Genomic DNA, 21,976 nt, shown 5'->3' on the forward strand with positions numbered 1-21,976 from the left:
AATTTTATGCTTAATTTAATCATGCTCAACTCTTGGTCAAGTCATGAAAGTGACCAGATTAATAACGGTGTTTAACTTTACAAGTTTAGCTGAATATTAAAACCTCGGCCAAAAAACATAGCGTGGTCTGACAATTTAGTTATCTCGACACTGTGTTTCCTGGAAGAGACTAGATTGTTTTAATTTAATTTAATTTAATTTAATTTAATTTAATTTAANTCCAGGAATCATAGGAACCCTCCCAAAACCCAAGTTACAAATACTAGTCAAAGGCTAACCTTATCAGCAAGCCTTTCAAAGAATAACAGCCAGGCTTGCTATGTGAACTCTTTTCTACACTATCAGTTATAATTTTTTAATTTAATTTAATTTAATTTAATTTTTATTTTGCCAATTTAAATTTTTTTTATCGAATCGAAATTCTACAACAAAACAATTACAATAGTTCTTAACTTAAAACTTAGCTTAAAATCGGTTAACTTAACGTAAATTCCTTTAAGTTGATTTGCATAATAATTAAACTATTGAAGCTTAAATTTTAAAAAAAATCCCTACCTTTTACTCGTAAAATAGTACTATAAGATCCGGTTGAAACATCATTGCCTGAAATGCAAGTATAGTTCCCATTGTGTTTATTTTTTAAATATTTTATGGTAATAGTTGACACAAAGCCATCTTCACCAGTAGAAATAGTTGCATCTAGATTCTTTTCATCAAATGGCATGCCATCTTTGAGCCATCTCGTCGAAAGGGGACCATCACCAGCTACTACAACACAAGTAACAGCTGTTCTCATTCCCTCGTGTAAATCATCTTGAAAAGCAAATTTTCCAACTTTCGGCTTAGCTGAAATAAATAGACAATGTAAAAAGAATCCTCACACTTTCGTTTTTGAAGTTAACTTTTTGTAATTATATTCCACATTTTTTAAAATATTATCTAAGAAATTGAAATATTATTTAATTCTTGAAAATACATATAATAATAGGTTCATATTAAAATAACAATTTCGTGATTTTTTTAAACTTCATTGAGGTTTCATTGCTATGCATTTTCGAATACAAATAATGTCGTTTTTTTACGATCATAGAAGTACTATTATAACTTGAATTTTGCTCATTGATAATGTATAAATATTTTTCTGTGTATACATTTTTTTCGATTCCACTTAAATTGTAAGATTTGCTAAATAGTTTTAGACACTGTAAAAATTTTGGAATGGAATTGCAGTACTAAGTACTGGTACCCTGGGTGCATCTTCCATTAAATCAATTTTACAAAAAAAAATCGGTTTTTACATTAAACTTTTATATACTGTAAACTTTACAATAGCACTTATTCAACTACAGAGATTCAGTGATTTAATATTATTGTTAATATTACTAATACATATTATATTACCGATAATACTGCTAATAAATATTACAGTTAAAGTAACGGCGCATCGGATTTTGATTACGTCAAATTTTATGGTAAAAATGGATTTTATGGAAGAAAAAGTTTAGGTAATTTGAGTGCTGGTGCAGTTTTACTGTAATTTGATACAGAAGTGCTTAGAGTAGATTTAAAAATTTCATCTAGGAAAAAAAATAATGTTATGTTTACCTAGAATATAAATGAAAGCTTTTTCAATGCTCATTATTTTTTACTGTCAATATTTTCTAGTCAATATTTAAATTTATTAATATTTTTTTTGTCATATAATAATTTTTTTTAACTCACTTTCTTTTTAAAAATATTTTTCTTCTCTTTATTTATCGTACAGTGTTGAAAAAAAAGAAAGAAAGAAAAGATATCAAGAATGATCTTTGATGTTCTTGTCTCCTTCTTATTAGGTTGAATTTTTATGAAATGAGTTTAAATAAATGAAACGAATTAGGGGGGGGGGCATAGTTCTCAAGCAATATTAGGTTTGATGTGTAGCAAATTAAATCATAAATTATTCGAAAATTGGTATTTGAAAAAAAACATATCTTTGAACATAACAGTTCTTATAATTTTAAGACATTTTAATTTACTCGAAGTGGCTCCATGCGAAAGTACGTAAAAAAGTAAATATATATCATTTCAGTATTTAATCTAAATCACTGAATCACTATATTTAAATAAATATTACTGTAAAACTTTAATTTATAGAATAAATTTTTACTGTGAAAATTGATCTTACGGTAAAATGGTTTTACAGATTAATTTTTACCGCATTCAGGGAGCAAACTTATTTACTCCCTCTTATAAATGTTTTAAAGTGAATGGAACGCAAAGAGACTTTAAAAGAATCACAATAGAAAGACAGAGAAATCATTTTTCCATCAGAGAGAGCTCTTAAAAGAGTTTTCGAGAAAATCGAATTTTTAAATCATTAGGCGCCAGGGAAAAAAAGATATTAAAAAGAACTTACTTCGTATTATGATCCTGATAGAACGTGAGACCGGAGTTATGCTTTGTCCTCCACTGACCTCACAACTATAAGTTCCTTCATCTATTGCAGGCTGCATACCACTGATGACCAGAGTCCCATTTGAGAATACTTGCTGTCTTTGATTGATAGGTAAAATTCTGTTATCTAAAAAAGAAACAATTCTCGAAATCTCTCAGGCGATTTGTTATCTGAAAATGATATTTTTGTTTTTTGAGCAATATTACTAAATGTAACGAGAGGAAAAATAAAAAAGACCACCCTGAATAATTTTTGATATATTGATTGATTCTAATAGTTTGAGCGGGATTGTTTAAACATGTTAATTAATAGTGCAGAAACCGGGTTCGAATCCCAACGATATCTGATCGATACAAATTCCACAAACAGGTTAAAACTGACCACAGAGCAGAAGCAAAACATCCTCATGGGTAAACGGAAAAGAGGTCCGAATCCTCTTGCCGTCAGACAACCGTGATAGCTTTTCGTGGTTTTCCTCTCATTGTAACTCAAATTCTGGTAAATTCCTCCAAAAAGTCAAGCAAAGTCCAAAAAGTAGTTAATTTTTATAGTAAATATATTTTCTACTTGAGGAAAATCTCTGAAATAGATAGATATTTTAAATTCAATTGCATGAAAATAATTAAAAAACGAATAAAACTTTTTATTTTTCGAAGATTTTTATAAAACTAAAGAAAACACGCCTTTGGCAACTCGTCTTTTGATTATTAAAGCAAACTGAGAAAAAAGTTTCATATTCTGCCATCGTCATCAAGTTTGCAATTCTAAAATCAACTGTTGGCCTGCATAGTTAAGAAGTGGATGAGGAATCGATTAAATACAGCTTGATTGTGTGCAAGGGTTGATGTCAAAAAAAAAAAAAAATCCGACTCATTCCGATTTAATTTTTGAAAGGGGCAGGAGAAGCCGTGATGGCTCATGGGATAGAGCGCTCGCCTTCCAATGAGGTCAAGAGGGCTCGAATCCCAGCAATAGCTGGTCGATACGAATTCTACATCCAGTTTGCACCGACCAGAGTGCTGACGTGAAATATTCTCAGTGGTAGACGGGTTAGAGTTCCCTTGCCGTCAGACAACCGAGAGAGCGTTTCGTGGTTTTTCTCTCAATGTAACGCAAATTAGGGTAAATTACTTCAAAAAGTCCTCCACGATAGCAAATTTCTCCCAATACTTGAGCCGGGAATTCCCTTGTCCTCTGGATTGGATTGAAAATTGCAAGGCTACAGAGTTGAACATTAGTAGCCGTAGACCCTAAACTGAGCCAGCTGTTTAACGATGGTTTGAAAATAAAATGAAAATTAACAGTGCAAGATCCGGGCTCGAATCCCAACGATGTCCGATTGATATAAATTCTGCAGAAGCTGCGATGGCTCAAGGGATAGAGCGTTCACCTTCCAATCAGGCGAACCGGGTTCGAATCCCAGTTGATACGAATTCTGTATCCGGCTTGCACCGACCACAGTGCTGCCGTGAAATATCCTCCGTGTTAGACGGATCACGGGTTAGAGTCCCCTTGCCGTCAAGCTAACCGTGGGTGGGTCTCGTGGTCTTTCTCTCCTTGTAACACAAATGCTGGTAAATACCATCAAAAAGTCCTCCACGAAGGCAAATGTCTCCCAATACTCGATCCAAGAGTTCCCTTGTCTTCTGGATTGCGTTCAAAATTACAAGGCTACGGAGTTGAACGTTAGTAGTCGTAAACACATAAAATTGAGTCTGTTGTTCAACGACGGTTATAAAATTAAAAAAAATTCTGCTACCACCTCACACCGACCATACAGACGTAAAATATCCTCATAAGTTGATTAAACATGGGTTTAAGTCCCTCTGCGGTCAAACTAACCTTGAAAGGTTTCCGTGGTTTTCCTCTCCATGTAACGCAAAAGAGGAATAATTCCATCAAAAAGTCCTCCGCCAATTCAAATTTCTCTTAATACTTGATCCAGGAGTTCCCTTGTCTTCTAGATTCATTTCAAAATTTACAAGGCTTCGAAGTTGAACATTGGTAGTCGTAAACTCAAAATTGGATTAGCTGTTCAACGGCGGTTATAAAATAAAATGTAAAATAAATATAGTACAGATGATATATTAAGTTATGATTTCAGACTGAAAAGCATACTATTTTAGAAAAAATATACCTTTTTTCTGTAGGATTCAGATTTCTGGCCTCTAGGATATAGATGATAGCCACAAACCGGGACATATGGTCCCAATTAATTGTTTAGGAGAGCGATCCAAAGTTTGGATCCTTTTACGTTTCACTTTTTGCGTAATTCGTTACATCTCGAAAACTTTTCAAACCAATTTGATCCGTCACAAAAAATATGTTTATTGAGAGAAAGTCCGTAAATTTAAATATCGTCTGCACTATTTAATTTGCATATTTGAGGTCACCCCCCTCGATCTTTTAAGATTGAGTTCCAGAATGTGAATATCTGATCATTATCCTAAAAGTTAATAAGGGTGGTCCATAATTTTTTTTTTGTGAAGCGTAAAAAATAGTTGCAATTTCTACAGGAAGAAAAATTTTTTCAGAAAAAAGAGACTTTTTAAAGATAAAAACAAATTTTTGTTGTTTTTAATCATCCTTAAATAAGTTAATATAAATCCTCATCTTAAACCTATATTGAGGTAAAGGAATTTTATGGCTACATAATAAAGCATAGGTTCCTCGTGTTCAAATATATTAGAATTTAAATATTAACATACATATTTTTTTTGTTTCAATAAAAAAATATTCCAATTTTTTCAACATACCATGAAAAGAAACGTTTACCAAAAAGGAAAAAGGAAAAATTTGCACTTTATACTCATGCTTAAAAAATAGTCTTGCAAGCGTCATTATGTAAAACACAAGAAAATGCATTTATGTTCTCTGGGTTTATTCTAATGAGTTTATGTTAAGTGCTCATTAATATAGCTAATTAAACTAAAAACACATTTGCTACGTTAAATCTTTTTTCTGCAAAAATTCTAACTTTATGTTTAAAAAGAATCGTTAAATTTACTTTTATCACCAAGATATATCAGTTCGCAGTTTTTTGAAAAGTTGTTTACCAACTATTAAATTTTATTTCTTTCATTCAGGTTATTGCTTGGTGCATTAATTTTTAAATAGTATCAGAAACGTATTATTTTACAAATTAGAAAAAATTAAATTAAACTCAGCTTAATTAATAACTTTTCCGGATACTTTTTCCTAATTATTTCGACCCTTGTCGGCCGAAGACTCCTTGTGCGGTAAATGGTGACTGATGCACGTTAAATCTGTCGAGTCTCAAAGTCCTCTATGTTCCCATAACAAATCATACCTCTGGGAGTATTGGTACAGGAGTTTCCTTGTGTTCTGGATTAGTTCAAAATTACAAGGTTACGGAGTTGAACATTGGTAGTCATAAACCCAAAATTGGGTCGGCAGTTCAACGACGGTTATAAAATAAAATATAAAAAATCCATGATACCACAAAAAATATTAAATTTTTAAATATTTAAATATTTATATTATAACGATTTTTATAAGCAGAAATTTCTTTTTTGTCTTTCCAGTTTTATTGAAGCATTTCTTGATTNACCAACAGTACAAAAGGACGGCAGACTTACAAATTTTTTAAGGATCCAAAAACTACAAGAATAAAGGCAAACTTTTATATTAATCAGTTCTTAACCGGCCACGGCGTGTTTGGCACACACCAAGCAAGATTTTTCGGGAAATCTTCAACATGTACTTATTGCAACTCACAACAAGACATCCATCACCTAATTTTTCAATGTCCTAAATTTCAAACACGACGAGGCAACAATTTTCATAACAAAACAGAACACAGATTTGCCTGACCTGCAGATCAATCATCAAAGACATTATCAAAACAACTTTGGAAGATACATTAAACCCACTGTAAATTTTTACTAACTCTGGCCGTCCTACTACCGTACGGATCAGCGTTTCCATTTCTCCTGAGTCAACTCTAATTTTCTCGCTTTAATTACCTAATCACCGGAGACTCTGGCTCAGCGATTTTGATTCTCAGCCAAAATGACTATTCTTTAAACTGGACTTTTAGTGACTTTAAAATTTTTTTAAATCTCTTTGTGTTCTTGGGTTGGATTTGAACTGTCCTCGTCAATCACACCATTTTAATCCATTTTTACTATTTCAACACTATTTTTGGTGATTTTACTATTTGCAACTCGTTCAATTGTTTCCTTAATAGGCAATTTGCCCTATGAATAGTTTTTAAATTTTATGCCATTTGATTGCCTCAATATAAAGGTCTGTTGACCTAGAATGGCAATTTATATTTTAATTTGCTTCTAGTTTTGCTGGTGTTTTAAATTAAACTGTGCTTTTAATCCATACTTTAGGTTCTGTTGACCTGGACTTTTCATGACATACATGCCAGATATATTTATATATTTGTCATGTTTTCTTAAAGATATAATATTCTGACTAATTGTAGATAGCTAATTTTGTTATAAAGTTTACGGGCTACTGTTTTTACTTGGTTTTAATAAACATTTACCCGTATGCCCTGAATTGGATATATATTCATGTGTGTGCGTGTGTGTTATTAAAAGAATATATGGGAATTAGTTCCTAACTACAACTCCATAGAGAATGGAAGAAATGTTTTTACCCTTATTTGCCCCTCTCGCCACTATGGTCTTTCTTGTTCTGATTTACTTTTTTCTCTCTCTGCTACTGATGTTGTTTTTCTAGCGTTGTTTCTCACCTTTATTTTGATTCATTTTTCATTGGCAACTTTGTTTTTTAAATTCATAAATCACTTTTAAACTCTATAATACTTTTATTCACCTTCACATCTGGCAAGTCTGCAAAACGGGTGCCTGTTTGTGAGTTCTTGAATAATAGTCTGTTTTATTCAGTAACAACTATTATTTCCAATTTGTAAATTTTTAAAGAGAATGAAGTTTTTAATCAAGTAACTGTTGTAGCATTATCATTCATGCATAATGCTGCATTTGTCACTGAAATATAAACTAAGAAGCTATCCTATGAGACGCATTGAGTTAAGATAAAGTTAGCCATTAATTTCAATGCAGAATAAAGGGAAGTGTGGCTGAAGAGTTTAATCTATCTTTAGTCTAAACCCTAATCACGTCCTTTATATCAGAGATGCGTGACTTTAACTAATCAAAGAGCAGGGCTGCTGTTCTTAGAATAAATGCTAAAAAGAAAGTGGCTTTGAGAATGATCGATAGTGAAATATTCAACAGCGTAATTTCTGAGCCTTCTGAAAAGATGGAGCTTATATGACGTGGATGGATTTCTAAAAAATAATGATCAACATAATGGCTTTAATTGTAAGGGCTGTGAAAGTTATTCAATTAGTGAGCAAAAGGTAGATTAGCTTCGATAATATTTTTCTTTAGGAACATTTGATGAATAACAAGGAGGCATTAAGTGTGATCTGAACTTAAATAAGACGTTCCTTTCGAAGAGTTTCGTAATTTAATGGTAAACTGAATTACCTATGCCTCGCAAAACTTCCCCTATATCTCACAAAAGTCCGAGCAGATTACATCTTCGTCTTCGTTTCCAGTAAAAATCTCGATCCTCTTATGCAAATACTTTATCAGAGTAATGTTTTTTTTTTGTAAAAGAAAAGCTTATTATACTTTTTTTCAAAGTTTTACTAGTATTGTACTAATTTTCTCTTCTGTCATCTAATTCTGCATTATTTTAGGACAAAATTTAGAATTAAATATTAAGGAAGATTAGGTGACGTAAATAGAAAGATAAAAGTAGAAGAATCCTTAAAAATCTTGTTTAAATTAATAGCCTTAATTTTTGGACGGATGAAAGATGTAATTTCTGAATCTCTAGTCAATTAATTATTTCAACAAATTTGAATTTCTCGATGATATTTTCTTTTTTTCTCGATTTTGCTAGTTTAATGGTAAACTGGAAATTGACTATTAGTATTTTCATTGCTACTCGATTTATGAAATTTCCTATTACTTTAAAAACTTCTAAGCAGATGTTCAGGTCATCTATTAAAAAATTATTATTATTATTTCAATAAAAAAAATTATTATATTACTATTTCCTTAAATAATTCTAACAGTAACATTCTCCAGAAATGTTATTTTTTATGTGTGTAAACCGAAACACATTGATTTTATTTACACAAATTATCACTTAAAAGGAATTACGTTTACGTAAAATTTTAGGATTTTTTATATATAAGAGTTTTAACAGGGATGAACAAGCACGCGACACCTGTGCAGATGCGAATGCTGTCGCCAGACGAAGGATATACAACAAGTTTTTTAGCAAGGCAACAATCCCCGATCTAAACTGCCCAAGAAACCTCTCCTCTACAATAGCTAGGCTACGTACTGGACATTTCAAGGGCATGAAGATCTCACGCACCCACATAAAATTCTATCCCATCTGCAAGTATGTCCTCATCTGCAACTAACTCCAGATCATGTTTTTGACTACCAGGCCATTATCGGCTCCCTCTTTTAACTTGGAGCACCTCCCATAGAAATTCTCCATGGCCATCGGGCTCCAGAACTTGCAAACCTTGTTATCAAGACTTTTGGAGGACTCTAATCTTTGCACTAGCATAGACACGACAACAACAACAACAGGGATTAGAGTTTACTTTTTGTTTTATGATTTAATTGTAACCTAAATTTTAATTTTTTTTCAAAAATATATCATTTTAAATTTGAGATATTATATTTTTTTTACTTCAATAATTATTTCAAATGGAATTATTTACATTGTATTGATTACTTATTGTTTTCGTAGCAAAATCCTGAAGACACATTCAATGAATCACTAAGCGTTTGTTTTCAGTTATTTTAAGACGTAGAAGGAAAAAAAATGCATGCCAAATTACAGGAAACGTTTAAAATGAAACGTTTCCTAACAATTTCTGGAAAAAAATGTGTTTAACCAATTAAATTTTTAATTTTTATTATTTCTTTAATATTTTCTTTCAACTATTGAATTAGAAAATATAGAATATCTTTTTTAGAATTTTATACACTTTAAAAGTCAAAAATCTATTTTTAAAATAAGCACCACATGCTTAATCATAAACATAACATTTAATTAAAACAACTACAACAACTCCACAAAAATGCATTAAGTTACTCATAATGAGAAAAACCTGAGTTTTGATACAGTAAATCTCATTACATGAAGCGACCCCATTTAAACAAACTGGGTTTTAATAAAATGAAAGCTGCTACGCTCTGATTTCATTAAAGAAAGATGTACTTAAGTCTCTGCATAAATGTTTAGAAAAATACTGAAAGAAAATGTTTCATATTTTGAAAAGGGAAATAAATTGATGCTACATTCTTGATGGACCGAGTTGCTTAGATTAATTGTTACGAGTTGGTGACTAATGGTTTGTATTCAAAAAGAAATCTTCAAATTAAAAAAAAAAAGGTTAAATGATTAAAATTTATACTTTGTTTAAATAACGATATAAATTTGCATTTTTAAATTAAAGGCATGTATATGAATTTGAATGCTGAAGTTTTAGTTTACTTGTTGTCGAAAATGAATTGTTCGTACGTATTTTATTTTTAACGTTTGGAAGAAAATATTATGTTTTCCAAAACATAATGGGTTTTTTAAATACAAATTATTAATATATAGTAAAAGTTAATATATGAAATGAATGAAGCATAGTTTAACTGCACTTTCTTCAAAATACTTTAACATTTAAACTTAAAAACTCATAAAAGGAATATGCATACACAATAGCATCGTTTCGCTTAATAGCATTGTTTGGTTGATTTGGTTGAAACTACATATATTTTTAATATTGCTATTTTTATTCAAATTATTATTATTTTGTTTTATTGCTAATATATTTTTTATAAATACTATAATGACACATATTTTTTGTTGGATTATCTTGCCTATAAACTTGTATTACGTTAGTGCAAACCACATTGCTCTATATTATATTTCATGAATCTTAATTGGACCAGGATAGCCTGGTCGGTAGGGCGCTGGGCCCATGTCCAAGAGTTCGTCGGTTCGATTCCCGCCGGCCGAAGACTCCCCCTCTAGTAAAATGGGGACTGATACCCGCTAAATCTGTCTAGTCTCAAATTACTCCATGTTCCCATAACAAATCAATACCTCTGGGGGTACTGGATTGGAGATCGATCGTTCTCTGAATCAGATCAAAATTACGATCTGTGGATGAATGAATGGATGTATGAATGGTTCCACCCTTTAAACGGGTGTGACGAATGGGTGTGGCAGAAGTCGAAAACTTGGCCATAGATGACACCAGTGGAAAACAAGAACAATCACAACCTCTGCCTAAAAAGGCATTCGAAACCAACCAACCAATGAATCATAATTTTTCTCAGTCATACAAATTCTTATATTTAGCAGGACTAAGTATTTTACTCCAAATTGTTTCATCAAAACAATACCAGACACTGAAGATTAAAAAAATAATAATGAAAGTTTTAGTTTAAAATTTAGCTAAATCCAAATTCTGTTTTTATGTGTCATGTTTCTATAACTAAAAATTAATCTTTTACTTTCAATTTGTTTTACAAATTTACTTTAGTTTCAAAAACCTCACTTGCTACATTCGTTAATTAAAATAAACTGGTTTAGTCAAAAATAATTAAATATAAATGGTTACCAAATATGGCACTGTCAGTTATTGACATTTCCATCTTTTAGGTTCGATGATCACTAAAAATTAACTGATATCTTCACTGAGAAAAAAAAAGTATGATCAAAACTACCAGAATTTGGTAAAATTTACAATTTTCTTTCAATATGAAAACATTAAAAAGATCGGTAAGTTTTAACGATGTGGTAAGTTCGGCATTAGTTTTGGTAAAATTAACAATAAAATACGATTTTATAATATGTGATAAAATTTAGTTAATGTGGTAAATTTTGGTAATTCTGTCATGATATCCTAGACTCTAGGATATCATGGCAGGCCTAATAGGCCTAATAGGAGGCCCACAATGTAGCCCTATAGGTTACTATGTATGTATATATACAATAGCGTTAAAATGAGGAAATTCGCAGTCAATATTTTGTATTACAGCATGACAGCATTTGTATTACAGCATACTATATATGCCCAATCTCTAGGACCTAGAGCATGGGATAAAAACCATTTATTCTGTAAAATTTACTTTTCATTTTTTCTATTTTTTACTCAATGTGGGATAATAAAAACTGTAATTTTGAAAACCAGAATTGTCGGTATACTGTTACAATATTAATGAAAAAATTTCCAAATGAATGGAAATACCGTACACTTTTATTTATCGTAATTTTGTCTTTTTTTTCATTCAGTATGGTAATTTTATTAGTTTTTTCCGTGTATTAGTTTTCTTAAAAACGCATAACCTTTTCGCGCTAAAACTATTTTAGTTTGAAATAATACTTTAATATGTATGAAACTTAAAAACTTATACAAGAAAAAATAACCTGTAACTTAAGTTTAACTTTCTATTGACTATAATAGCATGCTGTTTTTTTAGGTCCATAATTCTCATGTTGTAGCATTTCAAAAACATTTGCATAATGATATTTTGTGTCAAAAAGAAACTGGCAAATGACTAAAAAAAATTTAGCTTGACAATATCTATTCCATTTAAGTAAGAAGAAATGCCACTCAAATTTATCAACATAATGAAAACTGTCAAAATCTAAACTGAAGCGAAATTCCAAAAAAAAGTATTAAAGAAAATATTTTCGTAAAAATATTTTTAAACATTAATTGTAAGATACTTATGCATAATGAAATTATCAAATCTTTTCCATCTCAACATGGCAAAAAACTACACGGAGAAAAAAAAATTCTGGTAAAATTACTGCACTGCATGTGAAATGTAATTCAGGTGAAATAAAAATTATTTTTTCGGTTAATAGTTATACTTTGTCATGTTATAAGTAAATAATTTGGTATAAGATATTTAAACCATTGATTTAGTAGTTTTTAGGTTCATATGGTAACAGTTTACCGGAAATTCAGGTTTCCATAATTATAACTCTTATTTACGTTATATTTAGTAAAAAATAAAGGCTTAAAAACTAAATAAATAGTTAATGATTAATAGTTTTGTAAGTTTATCATGATAAAATTACAAAATTTCAGACGGTAATAAGGATTTACCAAGTTTTATGATATATTTTAAAATCAAATTTTATTATAAATTATACCAAAATAATTACCACTTTGGAAAAAACTACCGTGCTTTTTGATGTTCCTGTAGATGACTTTTAACAGATCATGACAGTTTTTTTTCCCAGTGTAATTTCTATTCAAACTTGGAAATTAAAAAAGGATAATTTATTAACAAATCACTTATTACTACAAATTCCTTTATACATTCAGAAACTAAGTTTAAAAAAAGAAGGAAAAAAAATATCCCAAAATAATTATTCATGCGATTTTAAAAATCATCCTTAGAGTGAAATGTTAGCTTTTATGACTTAAACATTAAATCTATAAATAAATCAATTCCTTAATCTTCTAATATTTTATCCGAAGATATATTGGTCCATCCAATTACTGGAACATCTAAGAGAAATGGCATCACTTACCTTTCTTCCAAACAATTGATTCATAAGGATATCCACCAAAAGGACAAATTGCTTGAAATCTTTCTCCCGAAAGGGCTGACATATTATTAACTGTTCGAATAAAGAGTGGCCCGAACACATTCAGCCTCCTTGAATAACTGGCATATCCAACATCATTAACTGCTTCGCATGTGTACAAACCACTATCTGTGACATCGACGGATGTGAAGTTTACAGAACTCACAACATTACCATTGCTCATCTGATAAGAGCTAATAAGGACACCCAGTCTTGTAGATAAAGGCCATATACTATCAAGAGTCCATTTAATAGAAGGTTCTGGATGACCAGAGGCAATGCATGTCAGGGATACATATCTCCCTGGACGCATTGTTTTTTCCTGGAAACCGAGTTTTATTACGGGTGACAGATCTGAAAAATAAAATAATATAAACTTTTCAGAATTAGTATTTTAACATTTATTTATTTACAGATGCATACGAAACATATTTAACAATCTTAAAATCCTATCGCACACGGAAAAAAGTTTTGGTAAAATTACTTTAATATAGACATTACTATTAAAAAAACATAATTGTGGTGATAAAAATAAAATATCCCTGGACGCATTGTTTTTTCCAGGAAACCGAGTTTTATTACGGGTGACAGATTTAAAAAATAAAATAATATATACTTTTCTGAATTAGTATTTTAATATTTGTTTATTTACAGATGTATACGAAGCATATTTAACATTTTTAAAATCCTATAGCACACGAAAAACGTTTTGGTAAAATTACTATAAAAAAGGCATTACTATAAACTCTGATAATATATCATGAAATTTTTTTTCCTTATATATTTATACATTTATAATAAAATATTGAAAAAATTTTCGTATAAATTAATGAATTTTTAATCAAATCGCTTCCAAATGTTTGAGGGCTATACCAAGTAAGAAATAATTTGAGCAACAAACGTTTTTGACATAAATTATTATTAGATTGAAACAAATTTCTTACATGTCTGTTGTGTCAAACAGTATTTAATTAAAATGTTAAATGTAGAGCTAGAAAGGAAAGAATGTATTTAAATGATTGATTGCAATTTATAAATAAGGAAAGCAGTGGAAACTTTGTAGTACCGAGCATACGCAGACAAAAAAACTAATTTGGTTTAACTCTGCTGATTTTGGAAAAGCGTAAATAAACGTTGTGCTTAAAGGTAAAAATGAAAATAAAATTTTGCAAGTAAGGTTTTTCCACTATATTACGCATTAAAGAAGGAAAATGGAAAGCGCAATAATTATGCTTAAAAACAATATTATCTTATGATCTCCATTTATAATTGCCCAATGCTTCACTAGAGGAAAAACGTATGTCAAAACTTTCAGTAAGTAAATGGTAAAATTTACCGTGTTTCTGACTCAATGGAAACACTAAAAAGCTTTACTTCCTTCGTTTTCTTTATTGCTATACTAAAAAGCTCGGTAACTTTTACGGAAGCGCTTTGGTAAAATTAACAACAAAATACGCGTTAAATTTTGGGGTCTTATAATACGCGTTAAATCATGATACCTCACATCATTGCATAAAAATCATTTATTTGATTAAATTACTTTTCTGTTGAGTTTTGTAATTTTTACTAAATATGTGGTAATAAGAGCTATTATTTTGTAAATCAGAATTTCCGGTATACCATTACCGAATGAATGAAGAAATTACAGAATGAATGGTTTAAATCAGTGGTTCTCAACCTTTCAGTATTCGCGGCCCAGTTTTCAATCATAATTTTCATCGCGCCCCCCACTTACAGTAAAATATATACAACAATAATGTATATTGAGTATTTTGAATTCTGTCTTTAAAATATTTTTAACTAACTGCCAAAACAAAAGTAATGTAAAAGCCAGCAGCAATTGAAATTGTAAAAACTATGTTTGTGGTTAATTTTTCAAAAGAATTACAATCCTCTTTCAAATGATACTGTTGCTCGTCGGATTGGTGATACAGCTGGAAATGTAGTGTCAGCTTTTCTCGATGTTGCGTGACAAAATGTTTTCAATACAGTTTGATGAAGCATAATAAAGATGATCATTTAATTGCCTATGTTTGATTTTGGGATAATATGTCAGCAGTAAAACTACTTTTCTGCAAATCAACAGAACTTAGAACAACAGCGCTAGCATTATGCTATTTCAAATGAAGTTATGAATGAGGCACACATAGAATGCAAAAATTGCATCGGAATATGCACCGATGGTGCTCGTTCAATATCCGGAAGGTTCGAAAGTAACAAGCACTTGTAAAAAATCGCCTCAATGCGTCTGGACACATTGTATGGTCCACAGAGAAGCTTTGGCTTCGAAAGAAATGCGCCCTGGTTTAAATATTGTGTTAACTACGGTTGTAACGATTGCAAATTATATAAAAATGAGAGCCCTGAGATAAAGAAACTTTTCCGCTCTTTGGGACCAAGGAAGTCACTAAAAATTATTAATTTCTTTTTTAAATTTAGTATGATTTGATCAAGTAAGGTGGTTAAGCCAAAGGTGGTCAGTGCTCTTAACGTAGCCCTACCCCCAAAGTAAAATTAAATTTATAATTTATTTTGAATCATAAGACGTCCCTGCTGCATTGTAAATCTTGTATCTGAGGTGCACGAGGCTGAATTGGAAGATATTTCCTTGAATGGCCTCCATTGTATGAGGTGATTTAATTTTTTGCAGTTGTCGTTCTAATTTCCGGGAGAGAAGATATTGTAATTTATATGTGTTTAAATTCTTAGAACTTTGAAAGCTTATTTCTTTTTCTTTAACCACATTACTTTAATTCTAATTAATCTATCAGATTAATAGTTTTAAGTCGTGCAAATGGTGATCATATGCATGTTCCCAAGGTGGCGCGACCCCGGTGCCACCTTGGGGACACAGGGGCCACCTTCGGAAACAAACGTGAAATCTATAAAAGAGTTCATTATAAATCATTACGTAGCATGTTATTTCTCAAAGAGGAAGGATTGAATTGAATGCCAATTGATTTATTTCATTTTAAGCAAATGTGGAACTTTGGTATTTTTTAAACTTTTATAATATTTTGACGTTCTCTGCACTTTAGTAGAGTTTGCGATATTTTGTTACAAGTTTTTTGTATTGTTTGCATTTTAAAGTAATTTTTCCGGTATTTTTTTTCCCGGTAGTTATGAGTGTTTTTGTGGTCGATTCTGGTATTTTCTTGTAAATTTGGGTATTTTTATACTAGTTATGGGTTAGGTTAGTTAACTCTAGTATGGTTATTTAACTCTTGTTAGTTAATCCTTTTGAAAAAATTAACTCAGTAATAAAGATTAAAAGAATCGCTAGTGACTTCACACAAGAACTATCAATGTAAAATCAATAAACAAATTATACACTCTGAAAAAACAAATATCTTTTTCAAAATCGGGAAACTTGTTCCTACCAACAAGACACTTAAAGTGCCTTTTTAAAAGACGTTTGCCAGTCTAAATGTTTTTTCTAAGGATAATTTGAGTAAGTGAAAAAGTGATTTCAATATATGGCTCACCTTTGGAACCTGTGGGAAACCTTAGGCGCAGAAGCTACAATTTTGAAATTGTACTATAAAATAAATGAAATTTTATTTTACAATTAAAAGTATACGTGATATATATTAGAGATAGGTGTAAGATGTTACAAAAAAATTTTCAGCCACACAGACTTAACCAGAAAATTAGGAAAAATCCTCAAAGCAAAGCCATTTTTGGCTCCCTACCTTAAGTTTTGATTCAATAGGTTGTTTCACTTTTATAAGTTATTATATAGGTCGAAATGTATTTTGTTTTCTATGTGTATGTGCGTTTTCCTTTCATGTAGTTAATCAATTTTTTTTAAATATTTTCTCTTGAATATTCTCGCGCCACCCCTCTAGTGTGATCGCGCCCCCCTAGGGGGGCGCGCCCCACAGGTTGAGAATCACTGGTTTAAATAATGTTTACTTTGGTTTCATTATCAGAATTATGTTTTTTTTTCTTCGTCTTTCTTTTACCAGAAATATGAATACGTTAATTTTACCACAGCGGTTTTTCTCCATGCAAATTTTAAATTACATCAATATTCCAAAGACAATTTTATACTAAAGAAATAGCTTTTATAATTTATTTACTTTCGTAACTTACGTTTAAACAGTTTTCTTAGTATATAAAGTTACGTTTTGTGCGAGATACATTGTTTAAAACGACGTGTACTCACCACCAATGATAAGTCTTGCAGCTGCCTGAGCAGAGTGACCTTCTCTCCGGACAAAGCATTGATAAATACCAGCATCTTGCCTCTTGATTTGTCTAATTTGCAACAGATATGGATTGGGAAATATTAGCCTGTGGCTGGGTAGTACGGTAAGCATGTCTTTTCTCCATGTCACAGTACCTGGTGGATTCCCTATTACGGAACAGTTGAAGGTTGCTGTTGTCCCGACTTCAAGACGCAAGTCTTCTGGGATAATAGTTATGCGAAGAGCTTCTACAATAAAAAAGAAAATAATAAAATATTGGAAGCAAAAGTATGGCAACATTTTTACATAATTCTACATAATTTTATTAATTTTTATAAGGAACTATTTCAGAAACACGTATACATAAACACGGACTCATAAATTTAAAAATTCCATTTAAATAGAAATTTTGAAGAGTTTTAAGTATAAATCTGAAGTTATAAGACTGAAACTTTATATAAAACTATAATAAATGTTAAATTCATGTAATAAATAATAAACGAATATAACATTAAATTCACATAATAAATAGTAAACTAATATAAATATTAAATTCACATAATAAATAGTGAACTAATATAAATATTAAATTCAAATAATAAGTAGTAAACTAATATAAATATTAAATTCACATTAAAAACTTCCATGCATTTGTTTTATCTCTCAAAAGCTAAAAATAAGTATTAAATTCACATAATGAAAATTTTATTAAAATAAATATTCAATTCACTTTAAAAAAACGTAAATATGTGTATGGATTTCCTTTACCTCTCAAAAGTTTAAAAAAAATGATATCAAATTTACATTAAAAAACTCCCATATCTGTATGGAATTGTTTTATCTCTCATAAGTGAAAAATAAATGTAAATTCACATAATAAATATTAAACTAAAATAAATATTAAATTCACATTAACAAATGTCAATATGTGTTTGCATTTGTTTCATCTCTCAAAAGTGGTTTTGGCGCAAAATTGATAAGTTCAGTGTTAAATTTCAATTTAAAGTGTTTTTAGTAATATTTAAGTATAGTAGATTGGTGTTTCCTAATCTAAAGTTTGTGAGGTCTCTAAAAGGGGATCGTAAAAATAGTATTGTAATAGCAAAATTTTAAACAGCTTAAAAAAAAATGGGATAAAACGCTTACAAATTTATTCCGAACACTTATTCGTTGTAACTTTATTCCATATCATTTTTTTCAGAAAACAAAAAGCAGTTGGCAGTGGTATACCAGTGGTTAGATATTCGTACTTCCGGAGGGGCCAGGGCTTGATTCTCGATTCCGCCAATTCCCACCATGTACATGCGATATACGTGTTCGTAAAATCTGTGGAATCGATCGAAATTCCTGTGATCGGTCACTGAGTAATACCATCGGTACAGGGAGTTGGAGAATACTCTCTTTCCCTTCAGATCTCTGTCAAAATTGCGGAAGGGGAATCGCAAATGAGTGATACTGCCATCTATCCGGAAAATCTTGAACAAAAACATATTTTTACCTTTACGGTACTTTCTTGTCAAACGAAAGGCGTACTTCCCTGGCTTAATTCGCAATGGCAAATGAATGGCGTGCATGGATTGGCCAAGCGCGATAAGAAACAATGAAAAACAGAGTAAACTTCTGAAACTAATTAAAAACTAGTAGGCAGTCCACATTGCTACAAATAGCTACAAATACCACATTGAAAATTAAATACCACGTATTTATTCGCATTTACATATACACGTTATTGTATATACAAGAACGAAATGGTATGTTGCATTAAACTTCGCATTTATTTTGAGTATTTCAATACAACAGAACTGTTTTTAAATCGGCTTCCAATTAAATCAGGTTTAAACTTCAATTACACTGGCAAAAATTGACAATCGGCCAAAATAACGGAATACGACAATTATATTTAGCAAATGAATGACCTCGCAACCCTTAATTAATGGACATGGGATATTGAGGTTAGCATGTATTCTATTTAGGAAAAAAGACAAGACACGATATGTTTACAAGAACAGTTTTTTTGTTTTGTTTAGCCAGCCCTTTTATAATTAAAAAAGTTGAGTTTTTGAGATCATAACGACTGAACGACTCATAGCTCAAGAATCATTAAAATTGAGAGTTTTATTTCTGAGAGTGCAGTGTCCTGTACATTTATATATAGTTATTTTGTTAAGACTATATTTTTCTATTTGATTTGATTTCATAGTTTTTGATTCAAAAAATTACTAATTAAACATAAAAAGAATTAAAACTAATTACATAACTACCTAAAATATTTACCTAGAGCAATACAGTTTAAGTGTTCTAGAAAATATCAAATTCTCGGAAGAGCAGAATGAAAAGTAAAAGAAAAAAAATTCTTTTTGATCCTTCTCAGCGATTTATTTTTTTAATTCAATTCTAGTGTCGGTATTTTGGGCAAAATAGCTACTCTATGTTTACATTTCTGTCTGTATAATATATTTTCTTTTAAATTTTTCTGGTATAAACGAAACAAATTCAACAGCTGGAATTTCATTTTGTTAAATTAAAAGAAACATTTACTAAACATATTTTTTGGTTGGTGTAATTACCATAAAAAAACAAAGTACTGCGTACGAAAAAGTCGTTTGCATATCTAAGTGAGGATTACCAGAACTTTAAGTTCAGAAGCAAACATAAATCAGATGAATGCTAGTTTTAGGCGTAAAATACATCGTGATAAATTTTATTCGTTGGGCCATTATATTTATTGCTCCATAATTTAGATTTATTGTATGAAACATTGCGAATAAAATGCTTTGGAACTTTTTTGTTAACAAAAACTCTTATCTTTAAAATTATTACACTCGTTTGTAAGCAAATTCTTTTGTTGTAATTTACAGTAAATTTCAACAATATGCAAATTAGAATTAGTATACAAGAGTCACTCAAAACAAAACAACAAAAAATACGTTTTAATTTTTTCAAACAATGACTTTTTAGATAGATAAAGTTTGTCTANTCAACAGCTGGAATTTCATTTTGTTAAATTAAAACAAACATTTACTAAACATATTTTTTGGTTGGTGTAATTACCATAAAAAAACAAAGTACTGCGTACGAAAAAGTCGTTTGCATATCTAAGTGAGGATTACCAGAACTTTAAGTTCAGAAACAAACATAAATCAGATGAATGCTTGTTTTAGGCGTAAAATACATCGTGATAAATTTTATTCGTTGGGCCATTATATTTATTGCTCCATAATTCAGATTTATTGTATAAAACATTGCGAATAAAATGCTTTGGAACCTTTTTTTTAGCAAAAACTCTTATCTTTAAAATTATTACACTCGTTTGTAAGCAATTTCTTTTGTTGTAATTTACAGCAAATTTCAACAATATGCAAATTAGAATTAGTAAACAAGAGTCACTCAAAGCAAAACAACGAAAAATACATTTTAATTTTTTCAAACAATGACTTTTTAGATAAAGTTTGTCTACTTATTTTTTTTCAAGCAAAACGGTTTTTAATTTAAAATATTATTAAAAATTAATGTGATAATACAGAAAAATCAGACGACTAAAATTTGGGACTGGTAAGAATAATCATCATAAAAGTTTTACGATTTAAACTTTACAATGATTTTTAAGAGGAGATTTTTCAGACTATTTTTCTTTCTATGTAATAGCACACAAAAATCGAAAGATTGTACCGATAATCAGGGCTAATTTCAATAATTTTTCAGACAGTTTTTCTTTCAGAAAAACTTGTTTTTAAATTAATATTATTAAAAACCTTATGTGATAACACCCAAAAATCAAAAGACTGTACCAGTACTCATGGTGCCGTTACCATTTATTGTAATGTTTTTCGGAACAAAATTATTGACATACCATACTTTTTAAAGTTATATTTTCTGTGAAAAATCACTGAATCACTCCAGTTAAATAAATATTACTGTAAAAATTAAGGTATACATTTTCAGGGTAAAAATAGATAGAGGTCTCTCAGGGTGTCACTAATTTTTTCCGGAATTTTTAAAAATGCATATCGGATTATCAATAATTATTCTTTTTAAATGATGGCTTGCTTACAAGTTCTTTAATCATTTATTAAAGTCATAACATGCTCATTAATTGAAAGCATTAAAAATGAAAATTAAATTAGATAGTTACTACATTAATTTTTATTATAAGATTATTTTTTGAATGTAATGTGATTTATGTATGTAAATGAATATAATGTGAATGTAATGTGATTTTTTTCCACTGTTTAACGATAAATTTAAATATGGTTTAAAAAGTGTTAATTAAATAAATAAGAATTTTTGTTTCATGATATTGTTCGTAAATGCATTTATTGATTTATTCCATGATGCGTGAAACGACAGATAAAAATATGCATAATTTAAAATACAATTTCATAAAATATTTCATCTATTTATTAGAATCAGTCTATCATCAGCCTAATCGCCTGTGTATTAGAATTTATAATGTAATAGTACTTAAGAAACAGAAGGTTGTACCGGTACTGAGGATGTCGGTAACAATTATCGTAAGATTTTACGGAATAATTTGACGTACCATAATTTTTGAAGTACAATTTTCTGTACAATCACTGTAGTTCAATAAAATTACGGTATGAACTTTTTCGGTAAAAATAGGGGTCTCTCAGGTAGCCTCTAATTTTTCCGTAATTTTATCTGTACATTTTTAAAGTGCATACCCGATTATCAATAATTATTCTTTTTTTAA

At 30.1% G+C, this 21,976-nt stretch overlaps 1 protein-coding gene across 1 annotated transcript in view; it reads right to left on the reverse strand.

Moving 5' to 3' along the window:
* The window catches only part of LOC107442911 (cell adhesion molecule Dscam1), a 152,774-nt gene that overhangs the window by 60,671 nt on the left and 70,127 nt on the right, over positions 1 to 21,976 (reverse strand). Inside the window, exons 6-9 of the mRNA XM_071184002.1 lie at positions 17,244 to 17,513; positions 13,019 to 13,429; positions 2,399 to 2,563; positions 556 to 846 (exon numbers count right to left, since the gene is read on the reverse strand). Of these exons, the coding sequence (XP_071040103.1) occupies positions 556 to 846; positions 2,399 to 2,563; positions 13,019 to 13,429; positions 17,244 to 17,513 (1,137 nt within the window). The remainder of the gene's footprint in view (positions 1 to 555; positions 847 to 2,398; positions 2,564 to 13,018; positions 13,430 to 17,243; positions 17,514 to 21,976) is intronic.

Source organism: Parasteatoda tepidariorum, chromosome 8 (assembly GCF_043381705.1).
Source record: "Parasteatoda tepidariorum isolate YZ-2023 chromosome 8, CAS_Ptep_4.0, whole genome shotgun sequence".
NCBI classification, from domain to species: domain Eukaryota; kingdom Metazoa; phylum Arthropoda; class Arachnida; order Araneae; family Theridiidae; genus Parasteatoda; species Parasteatoda tepidariorum.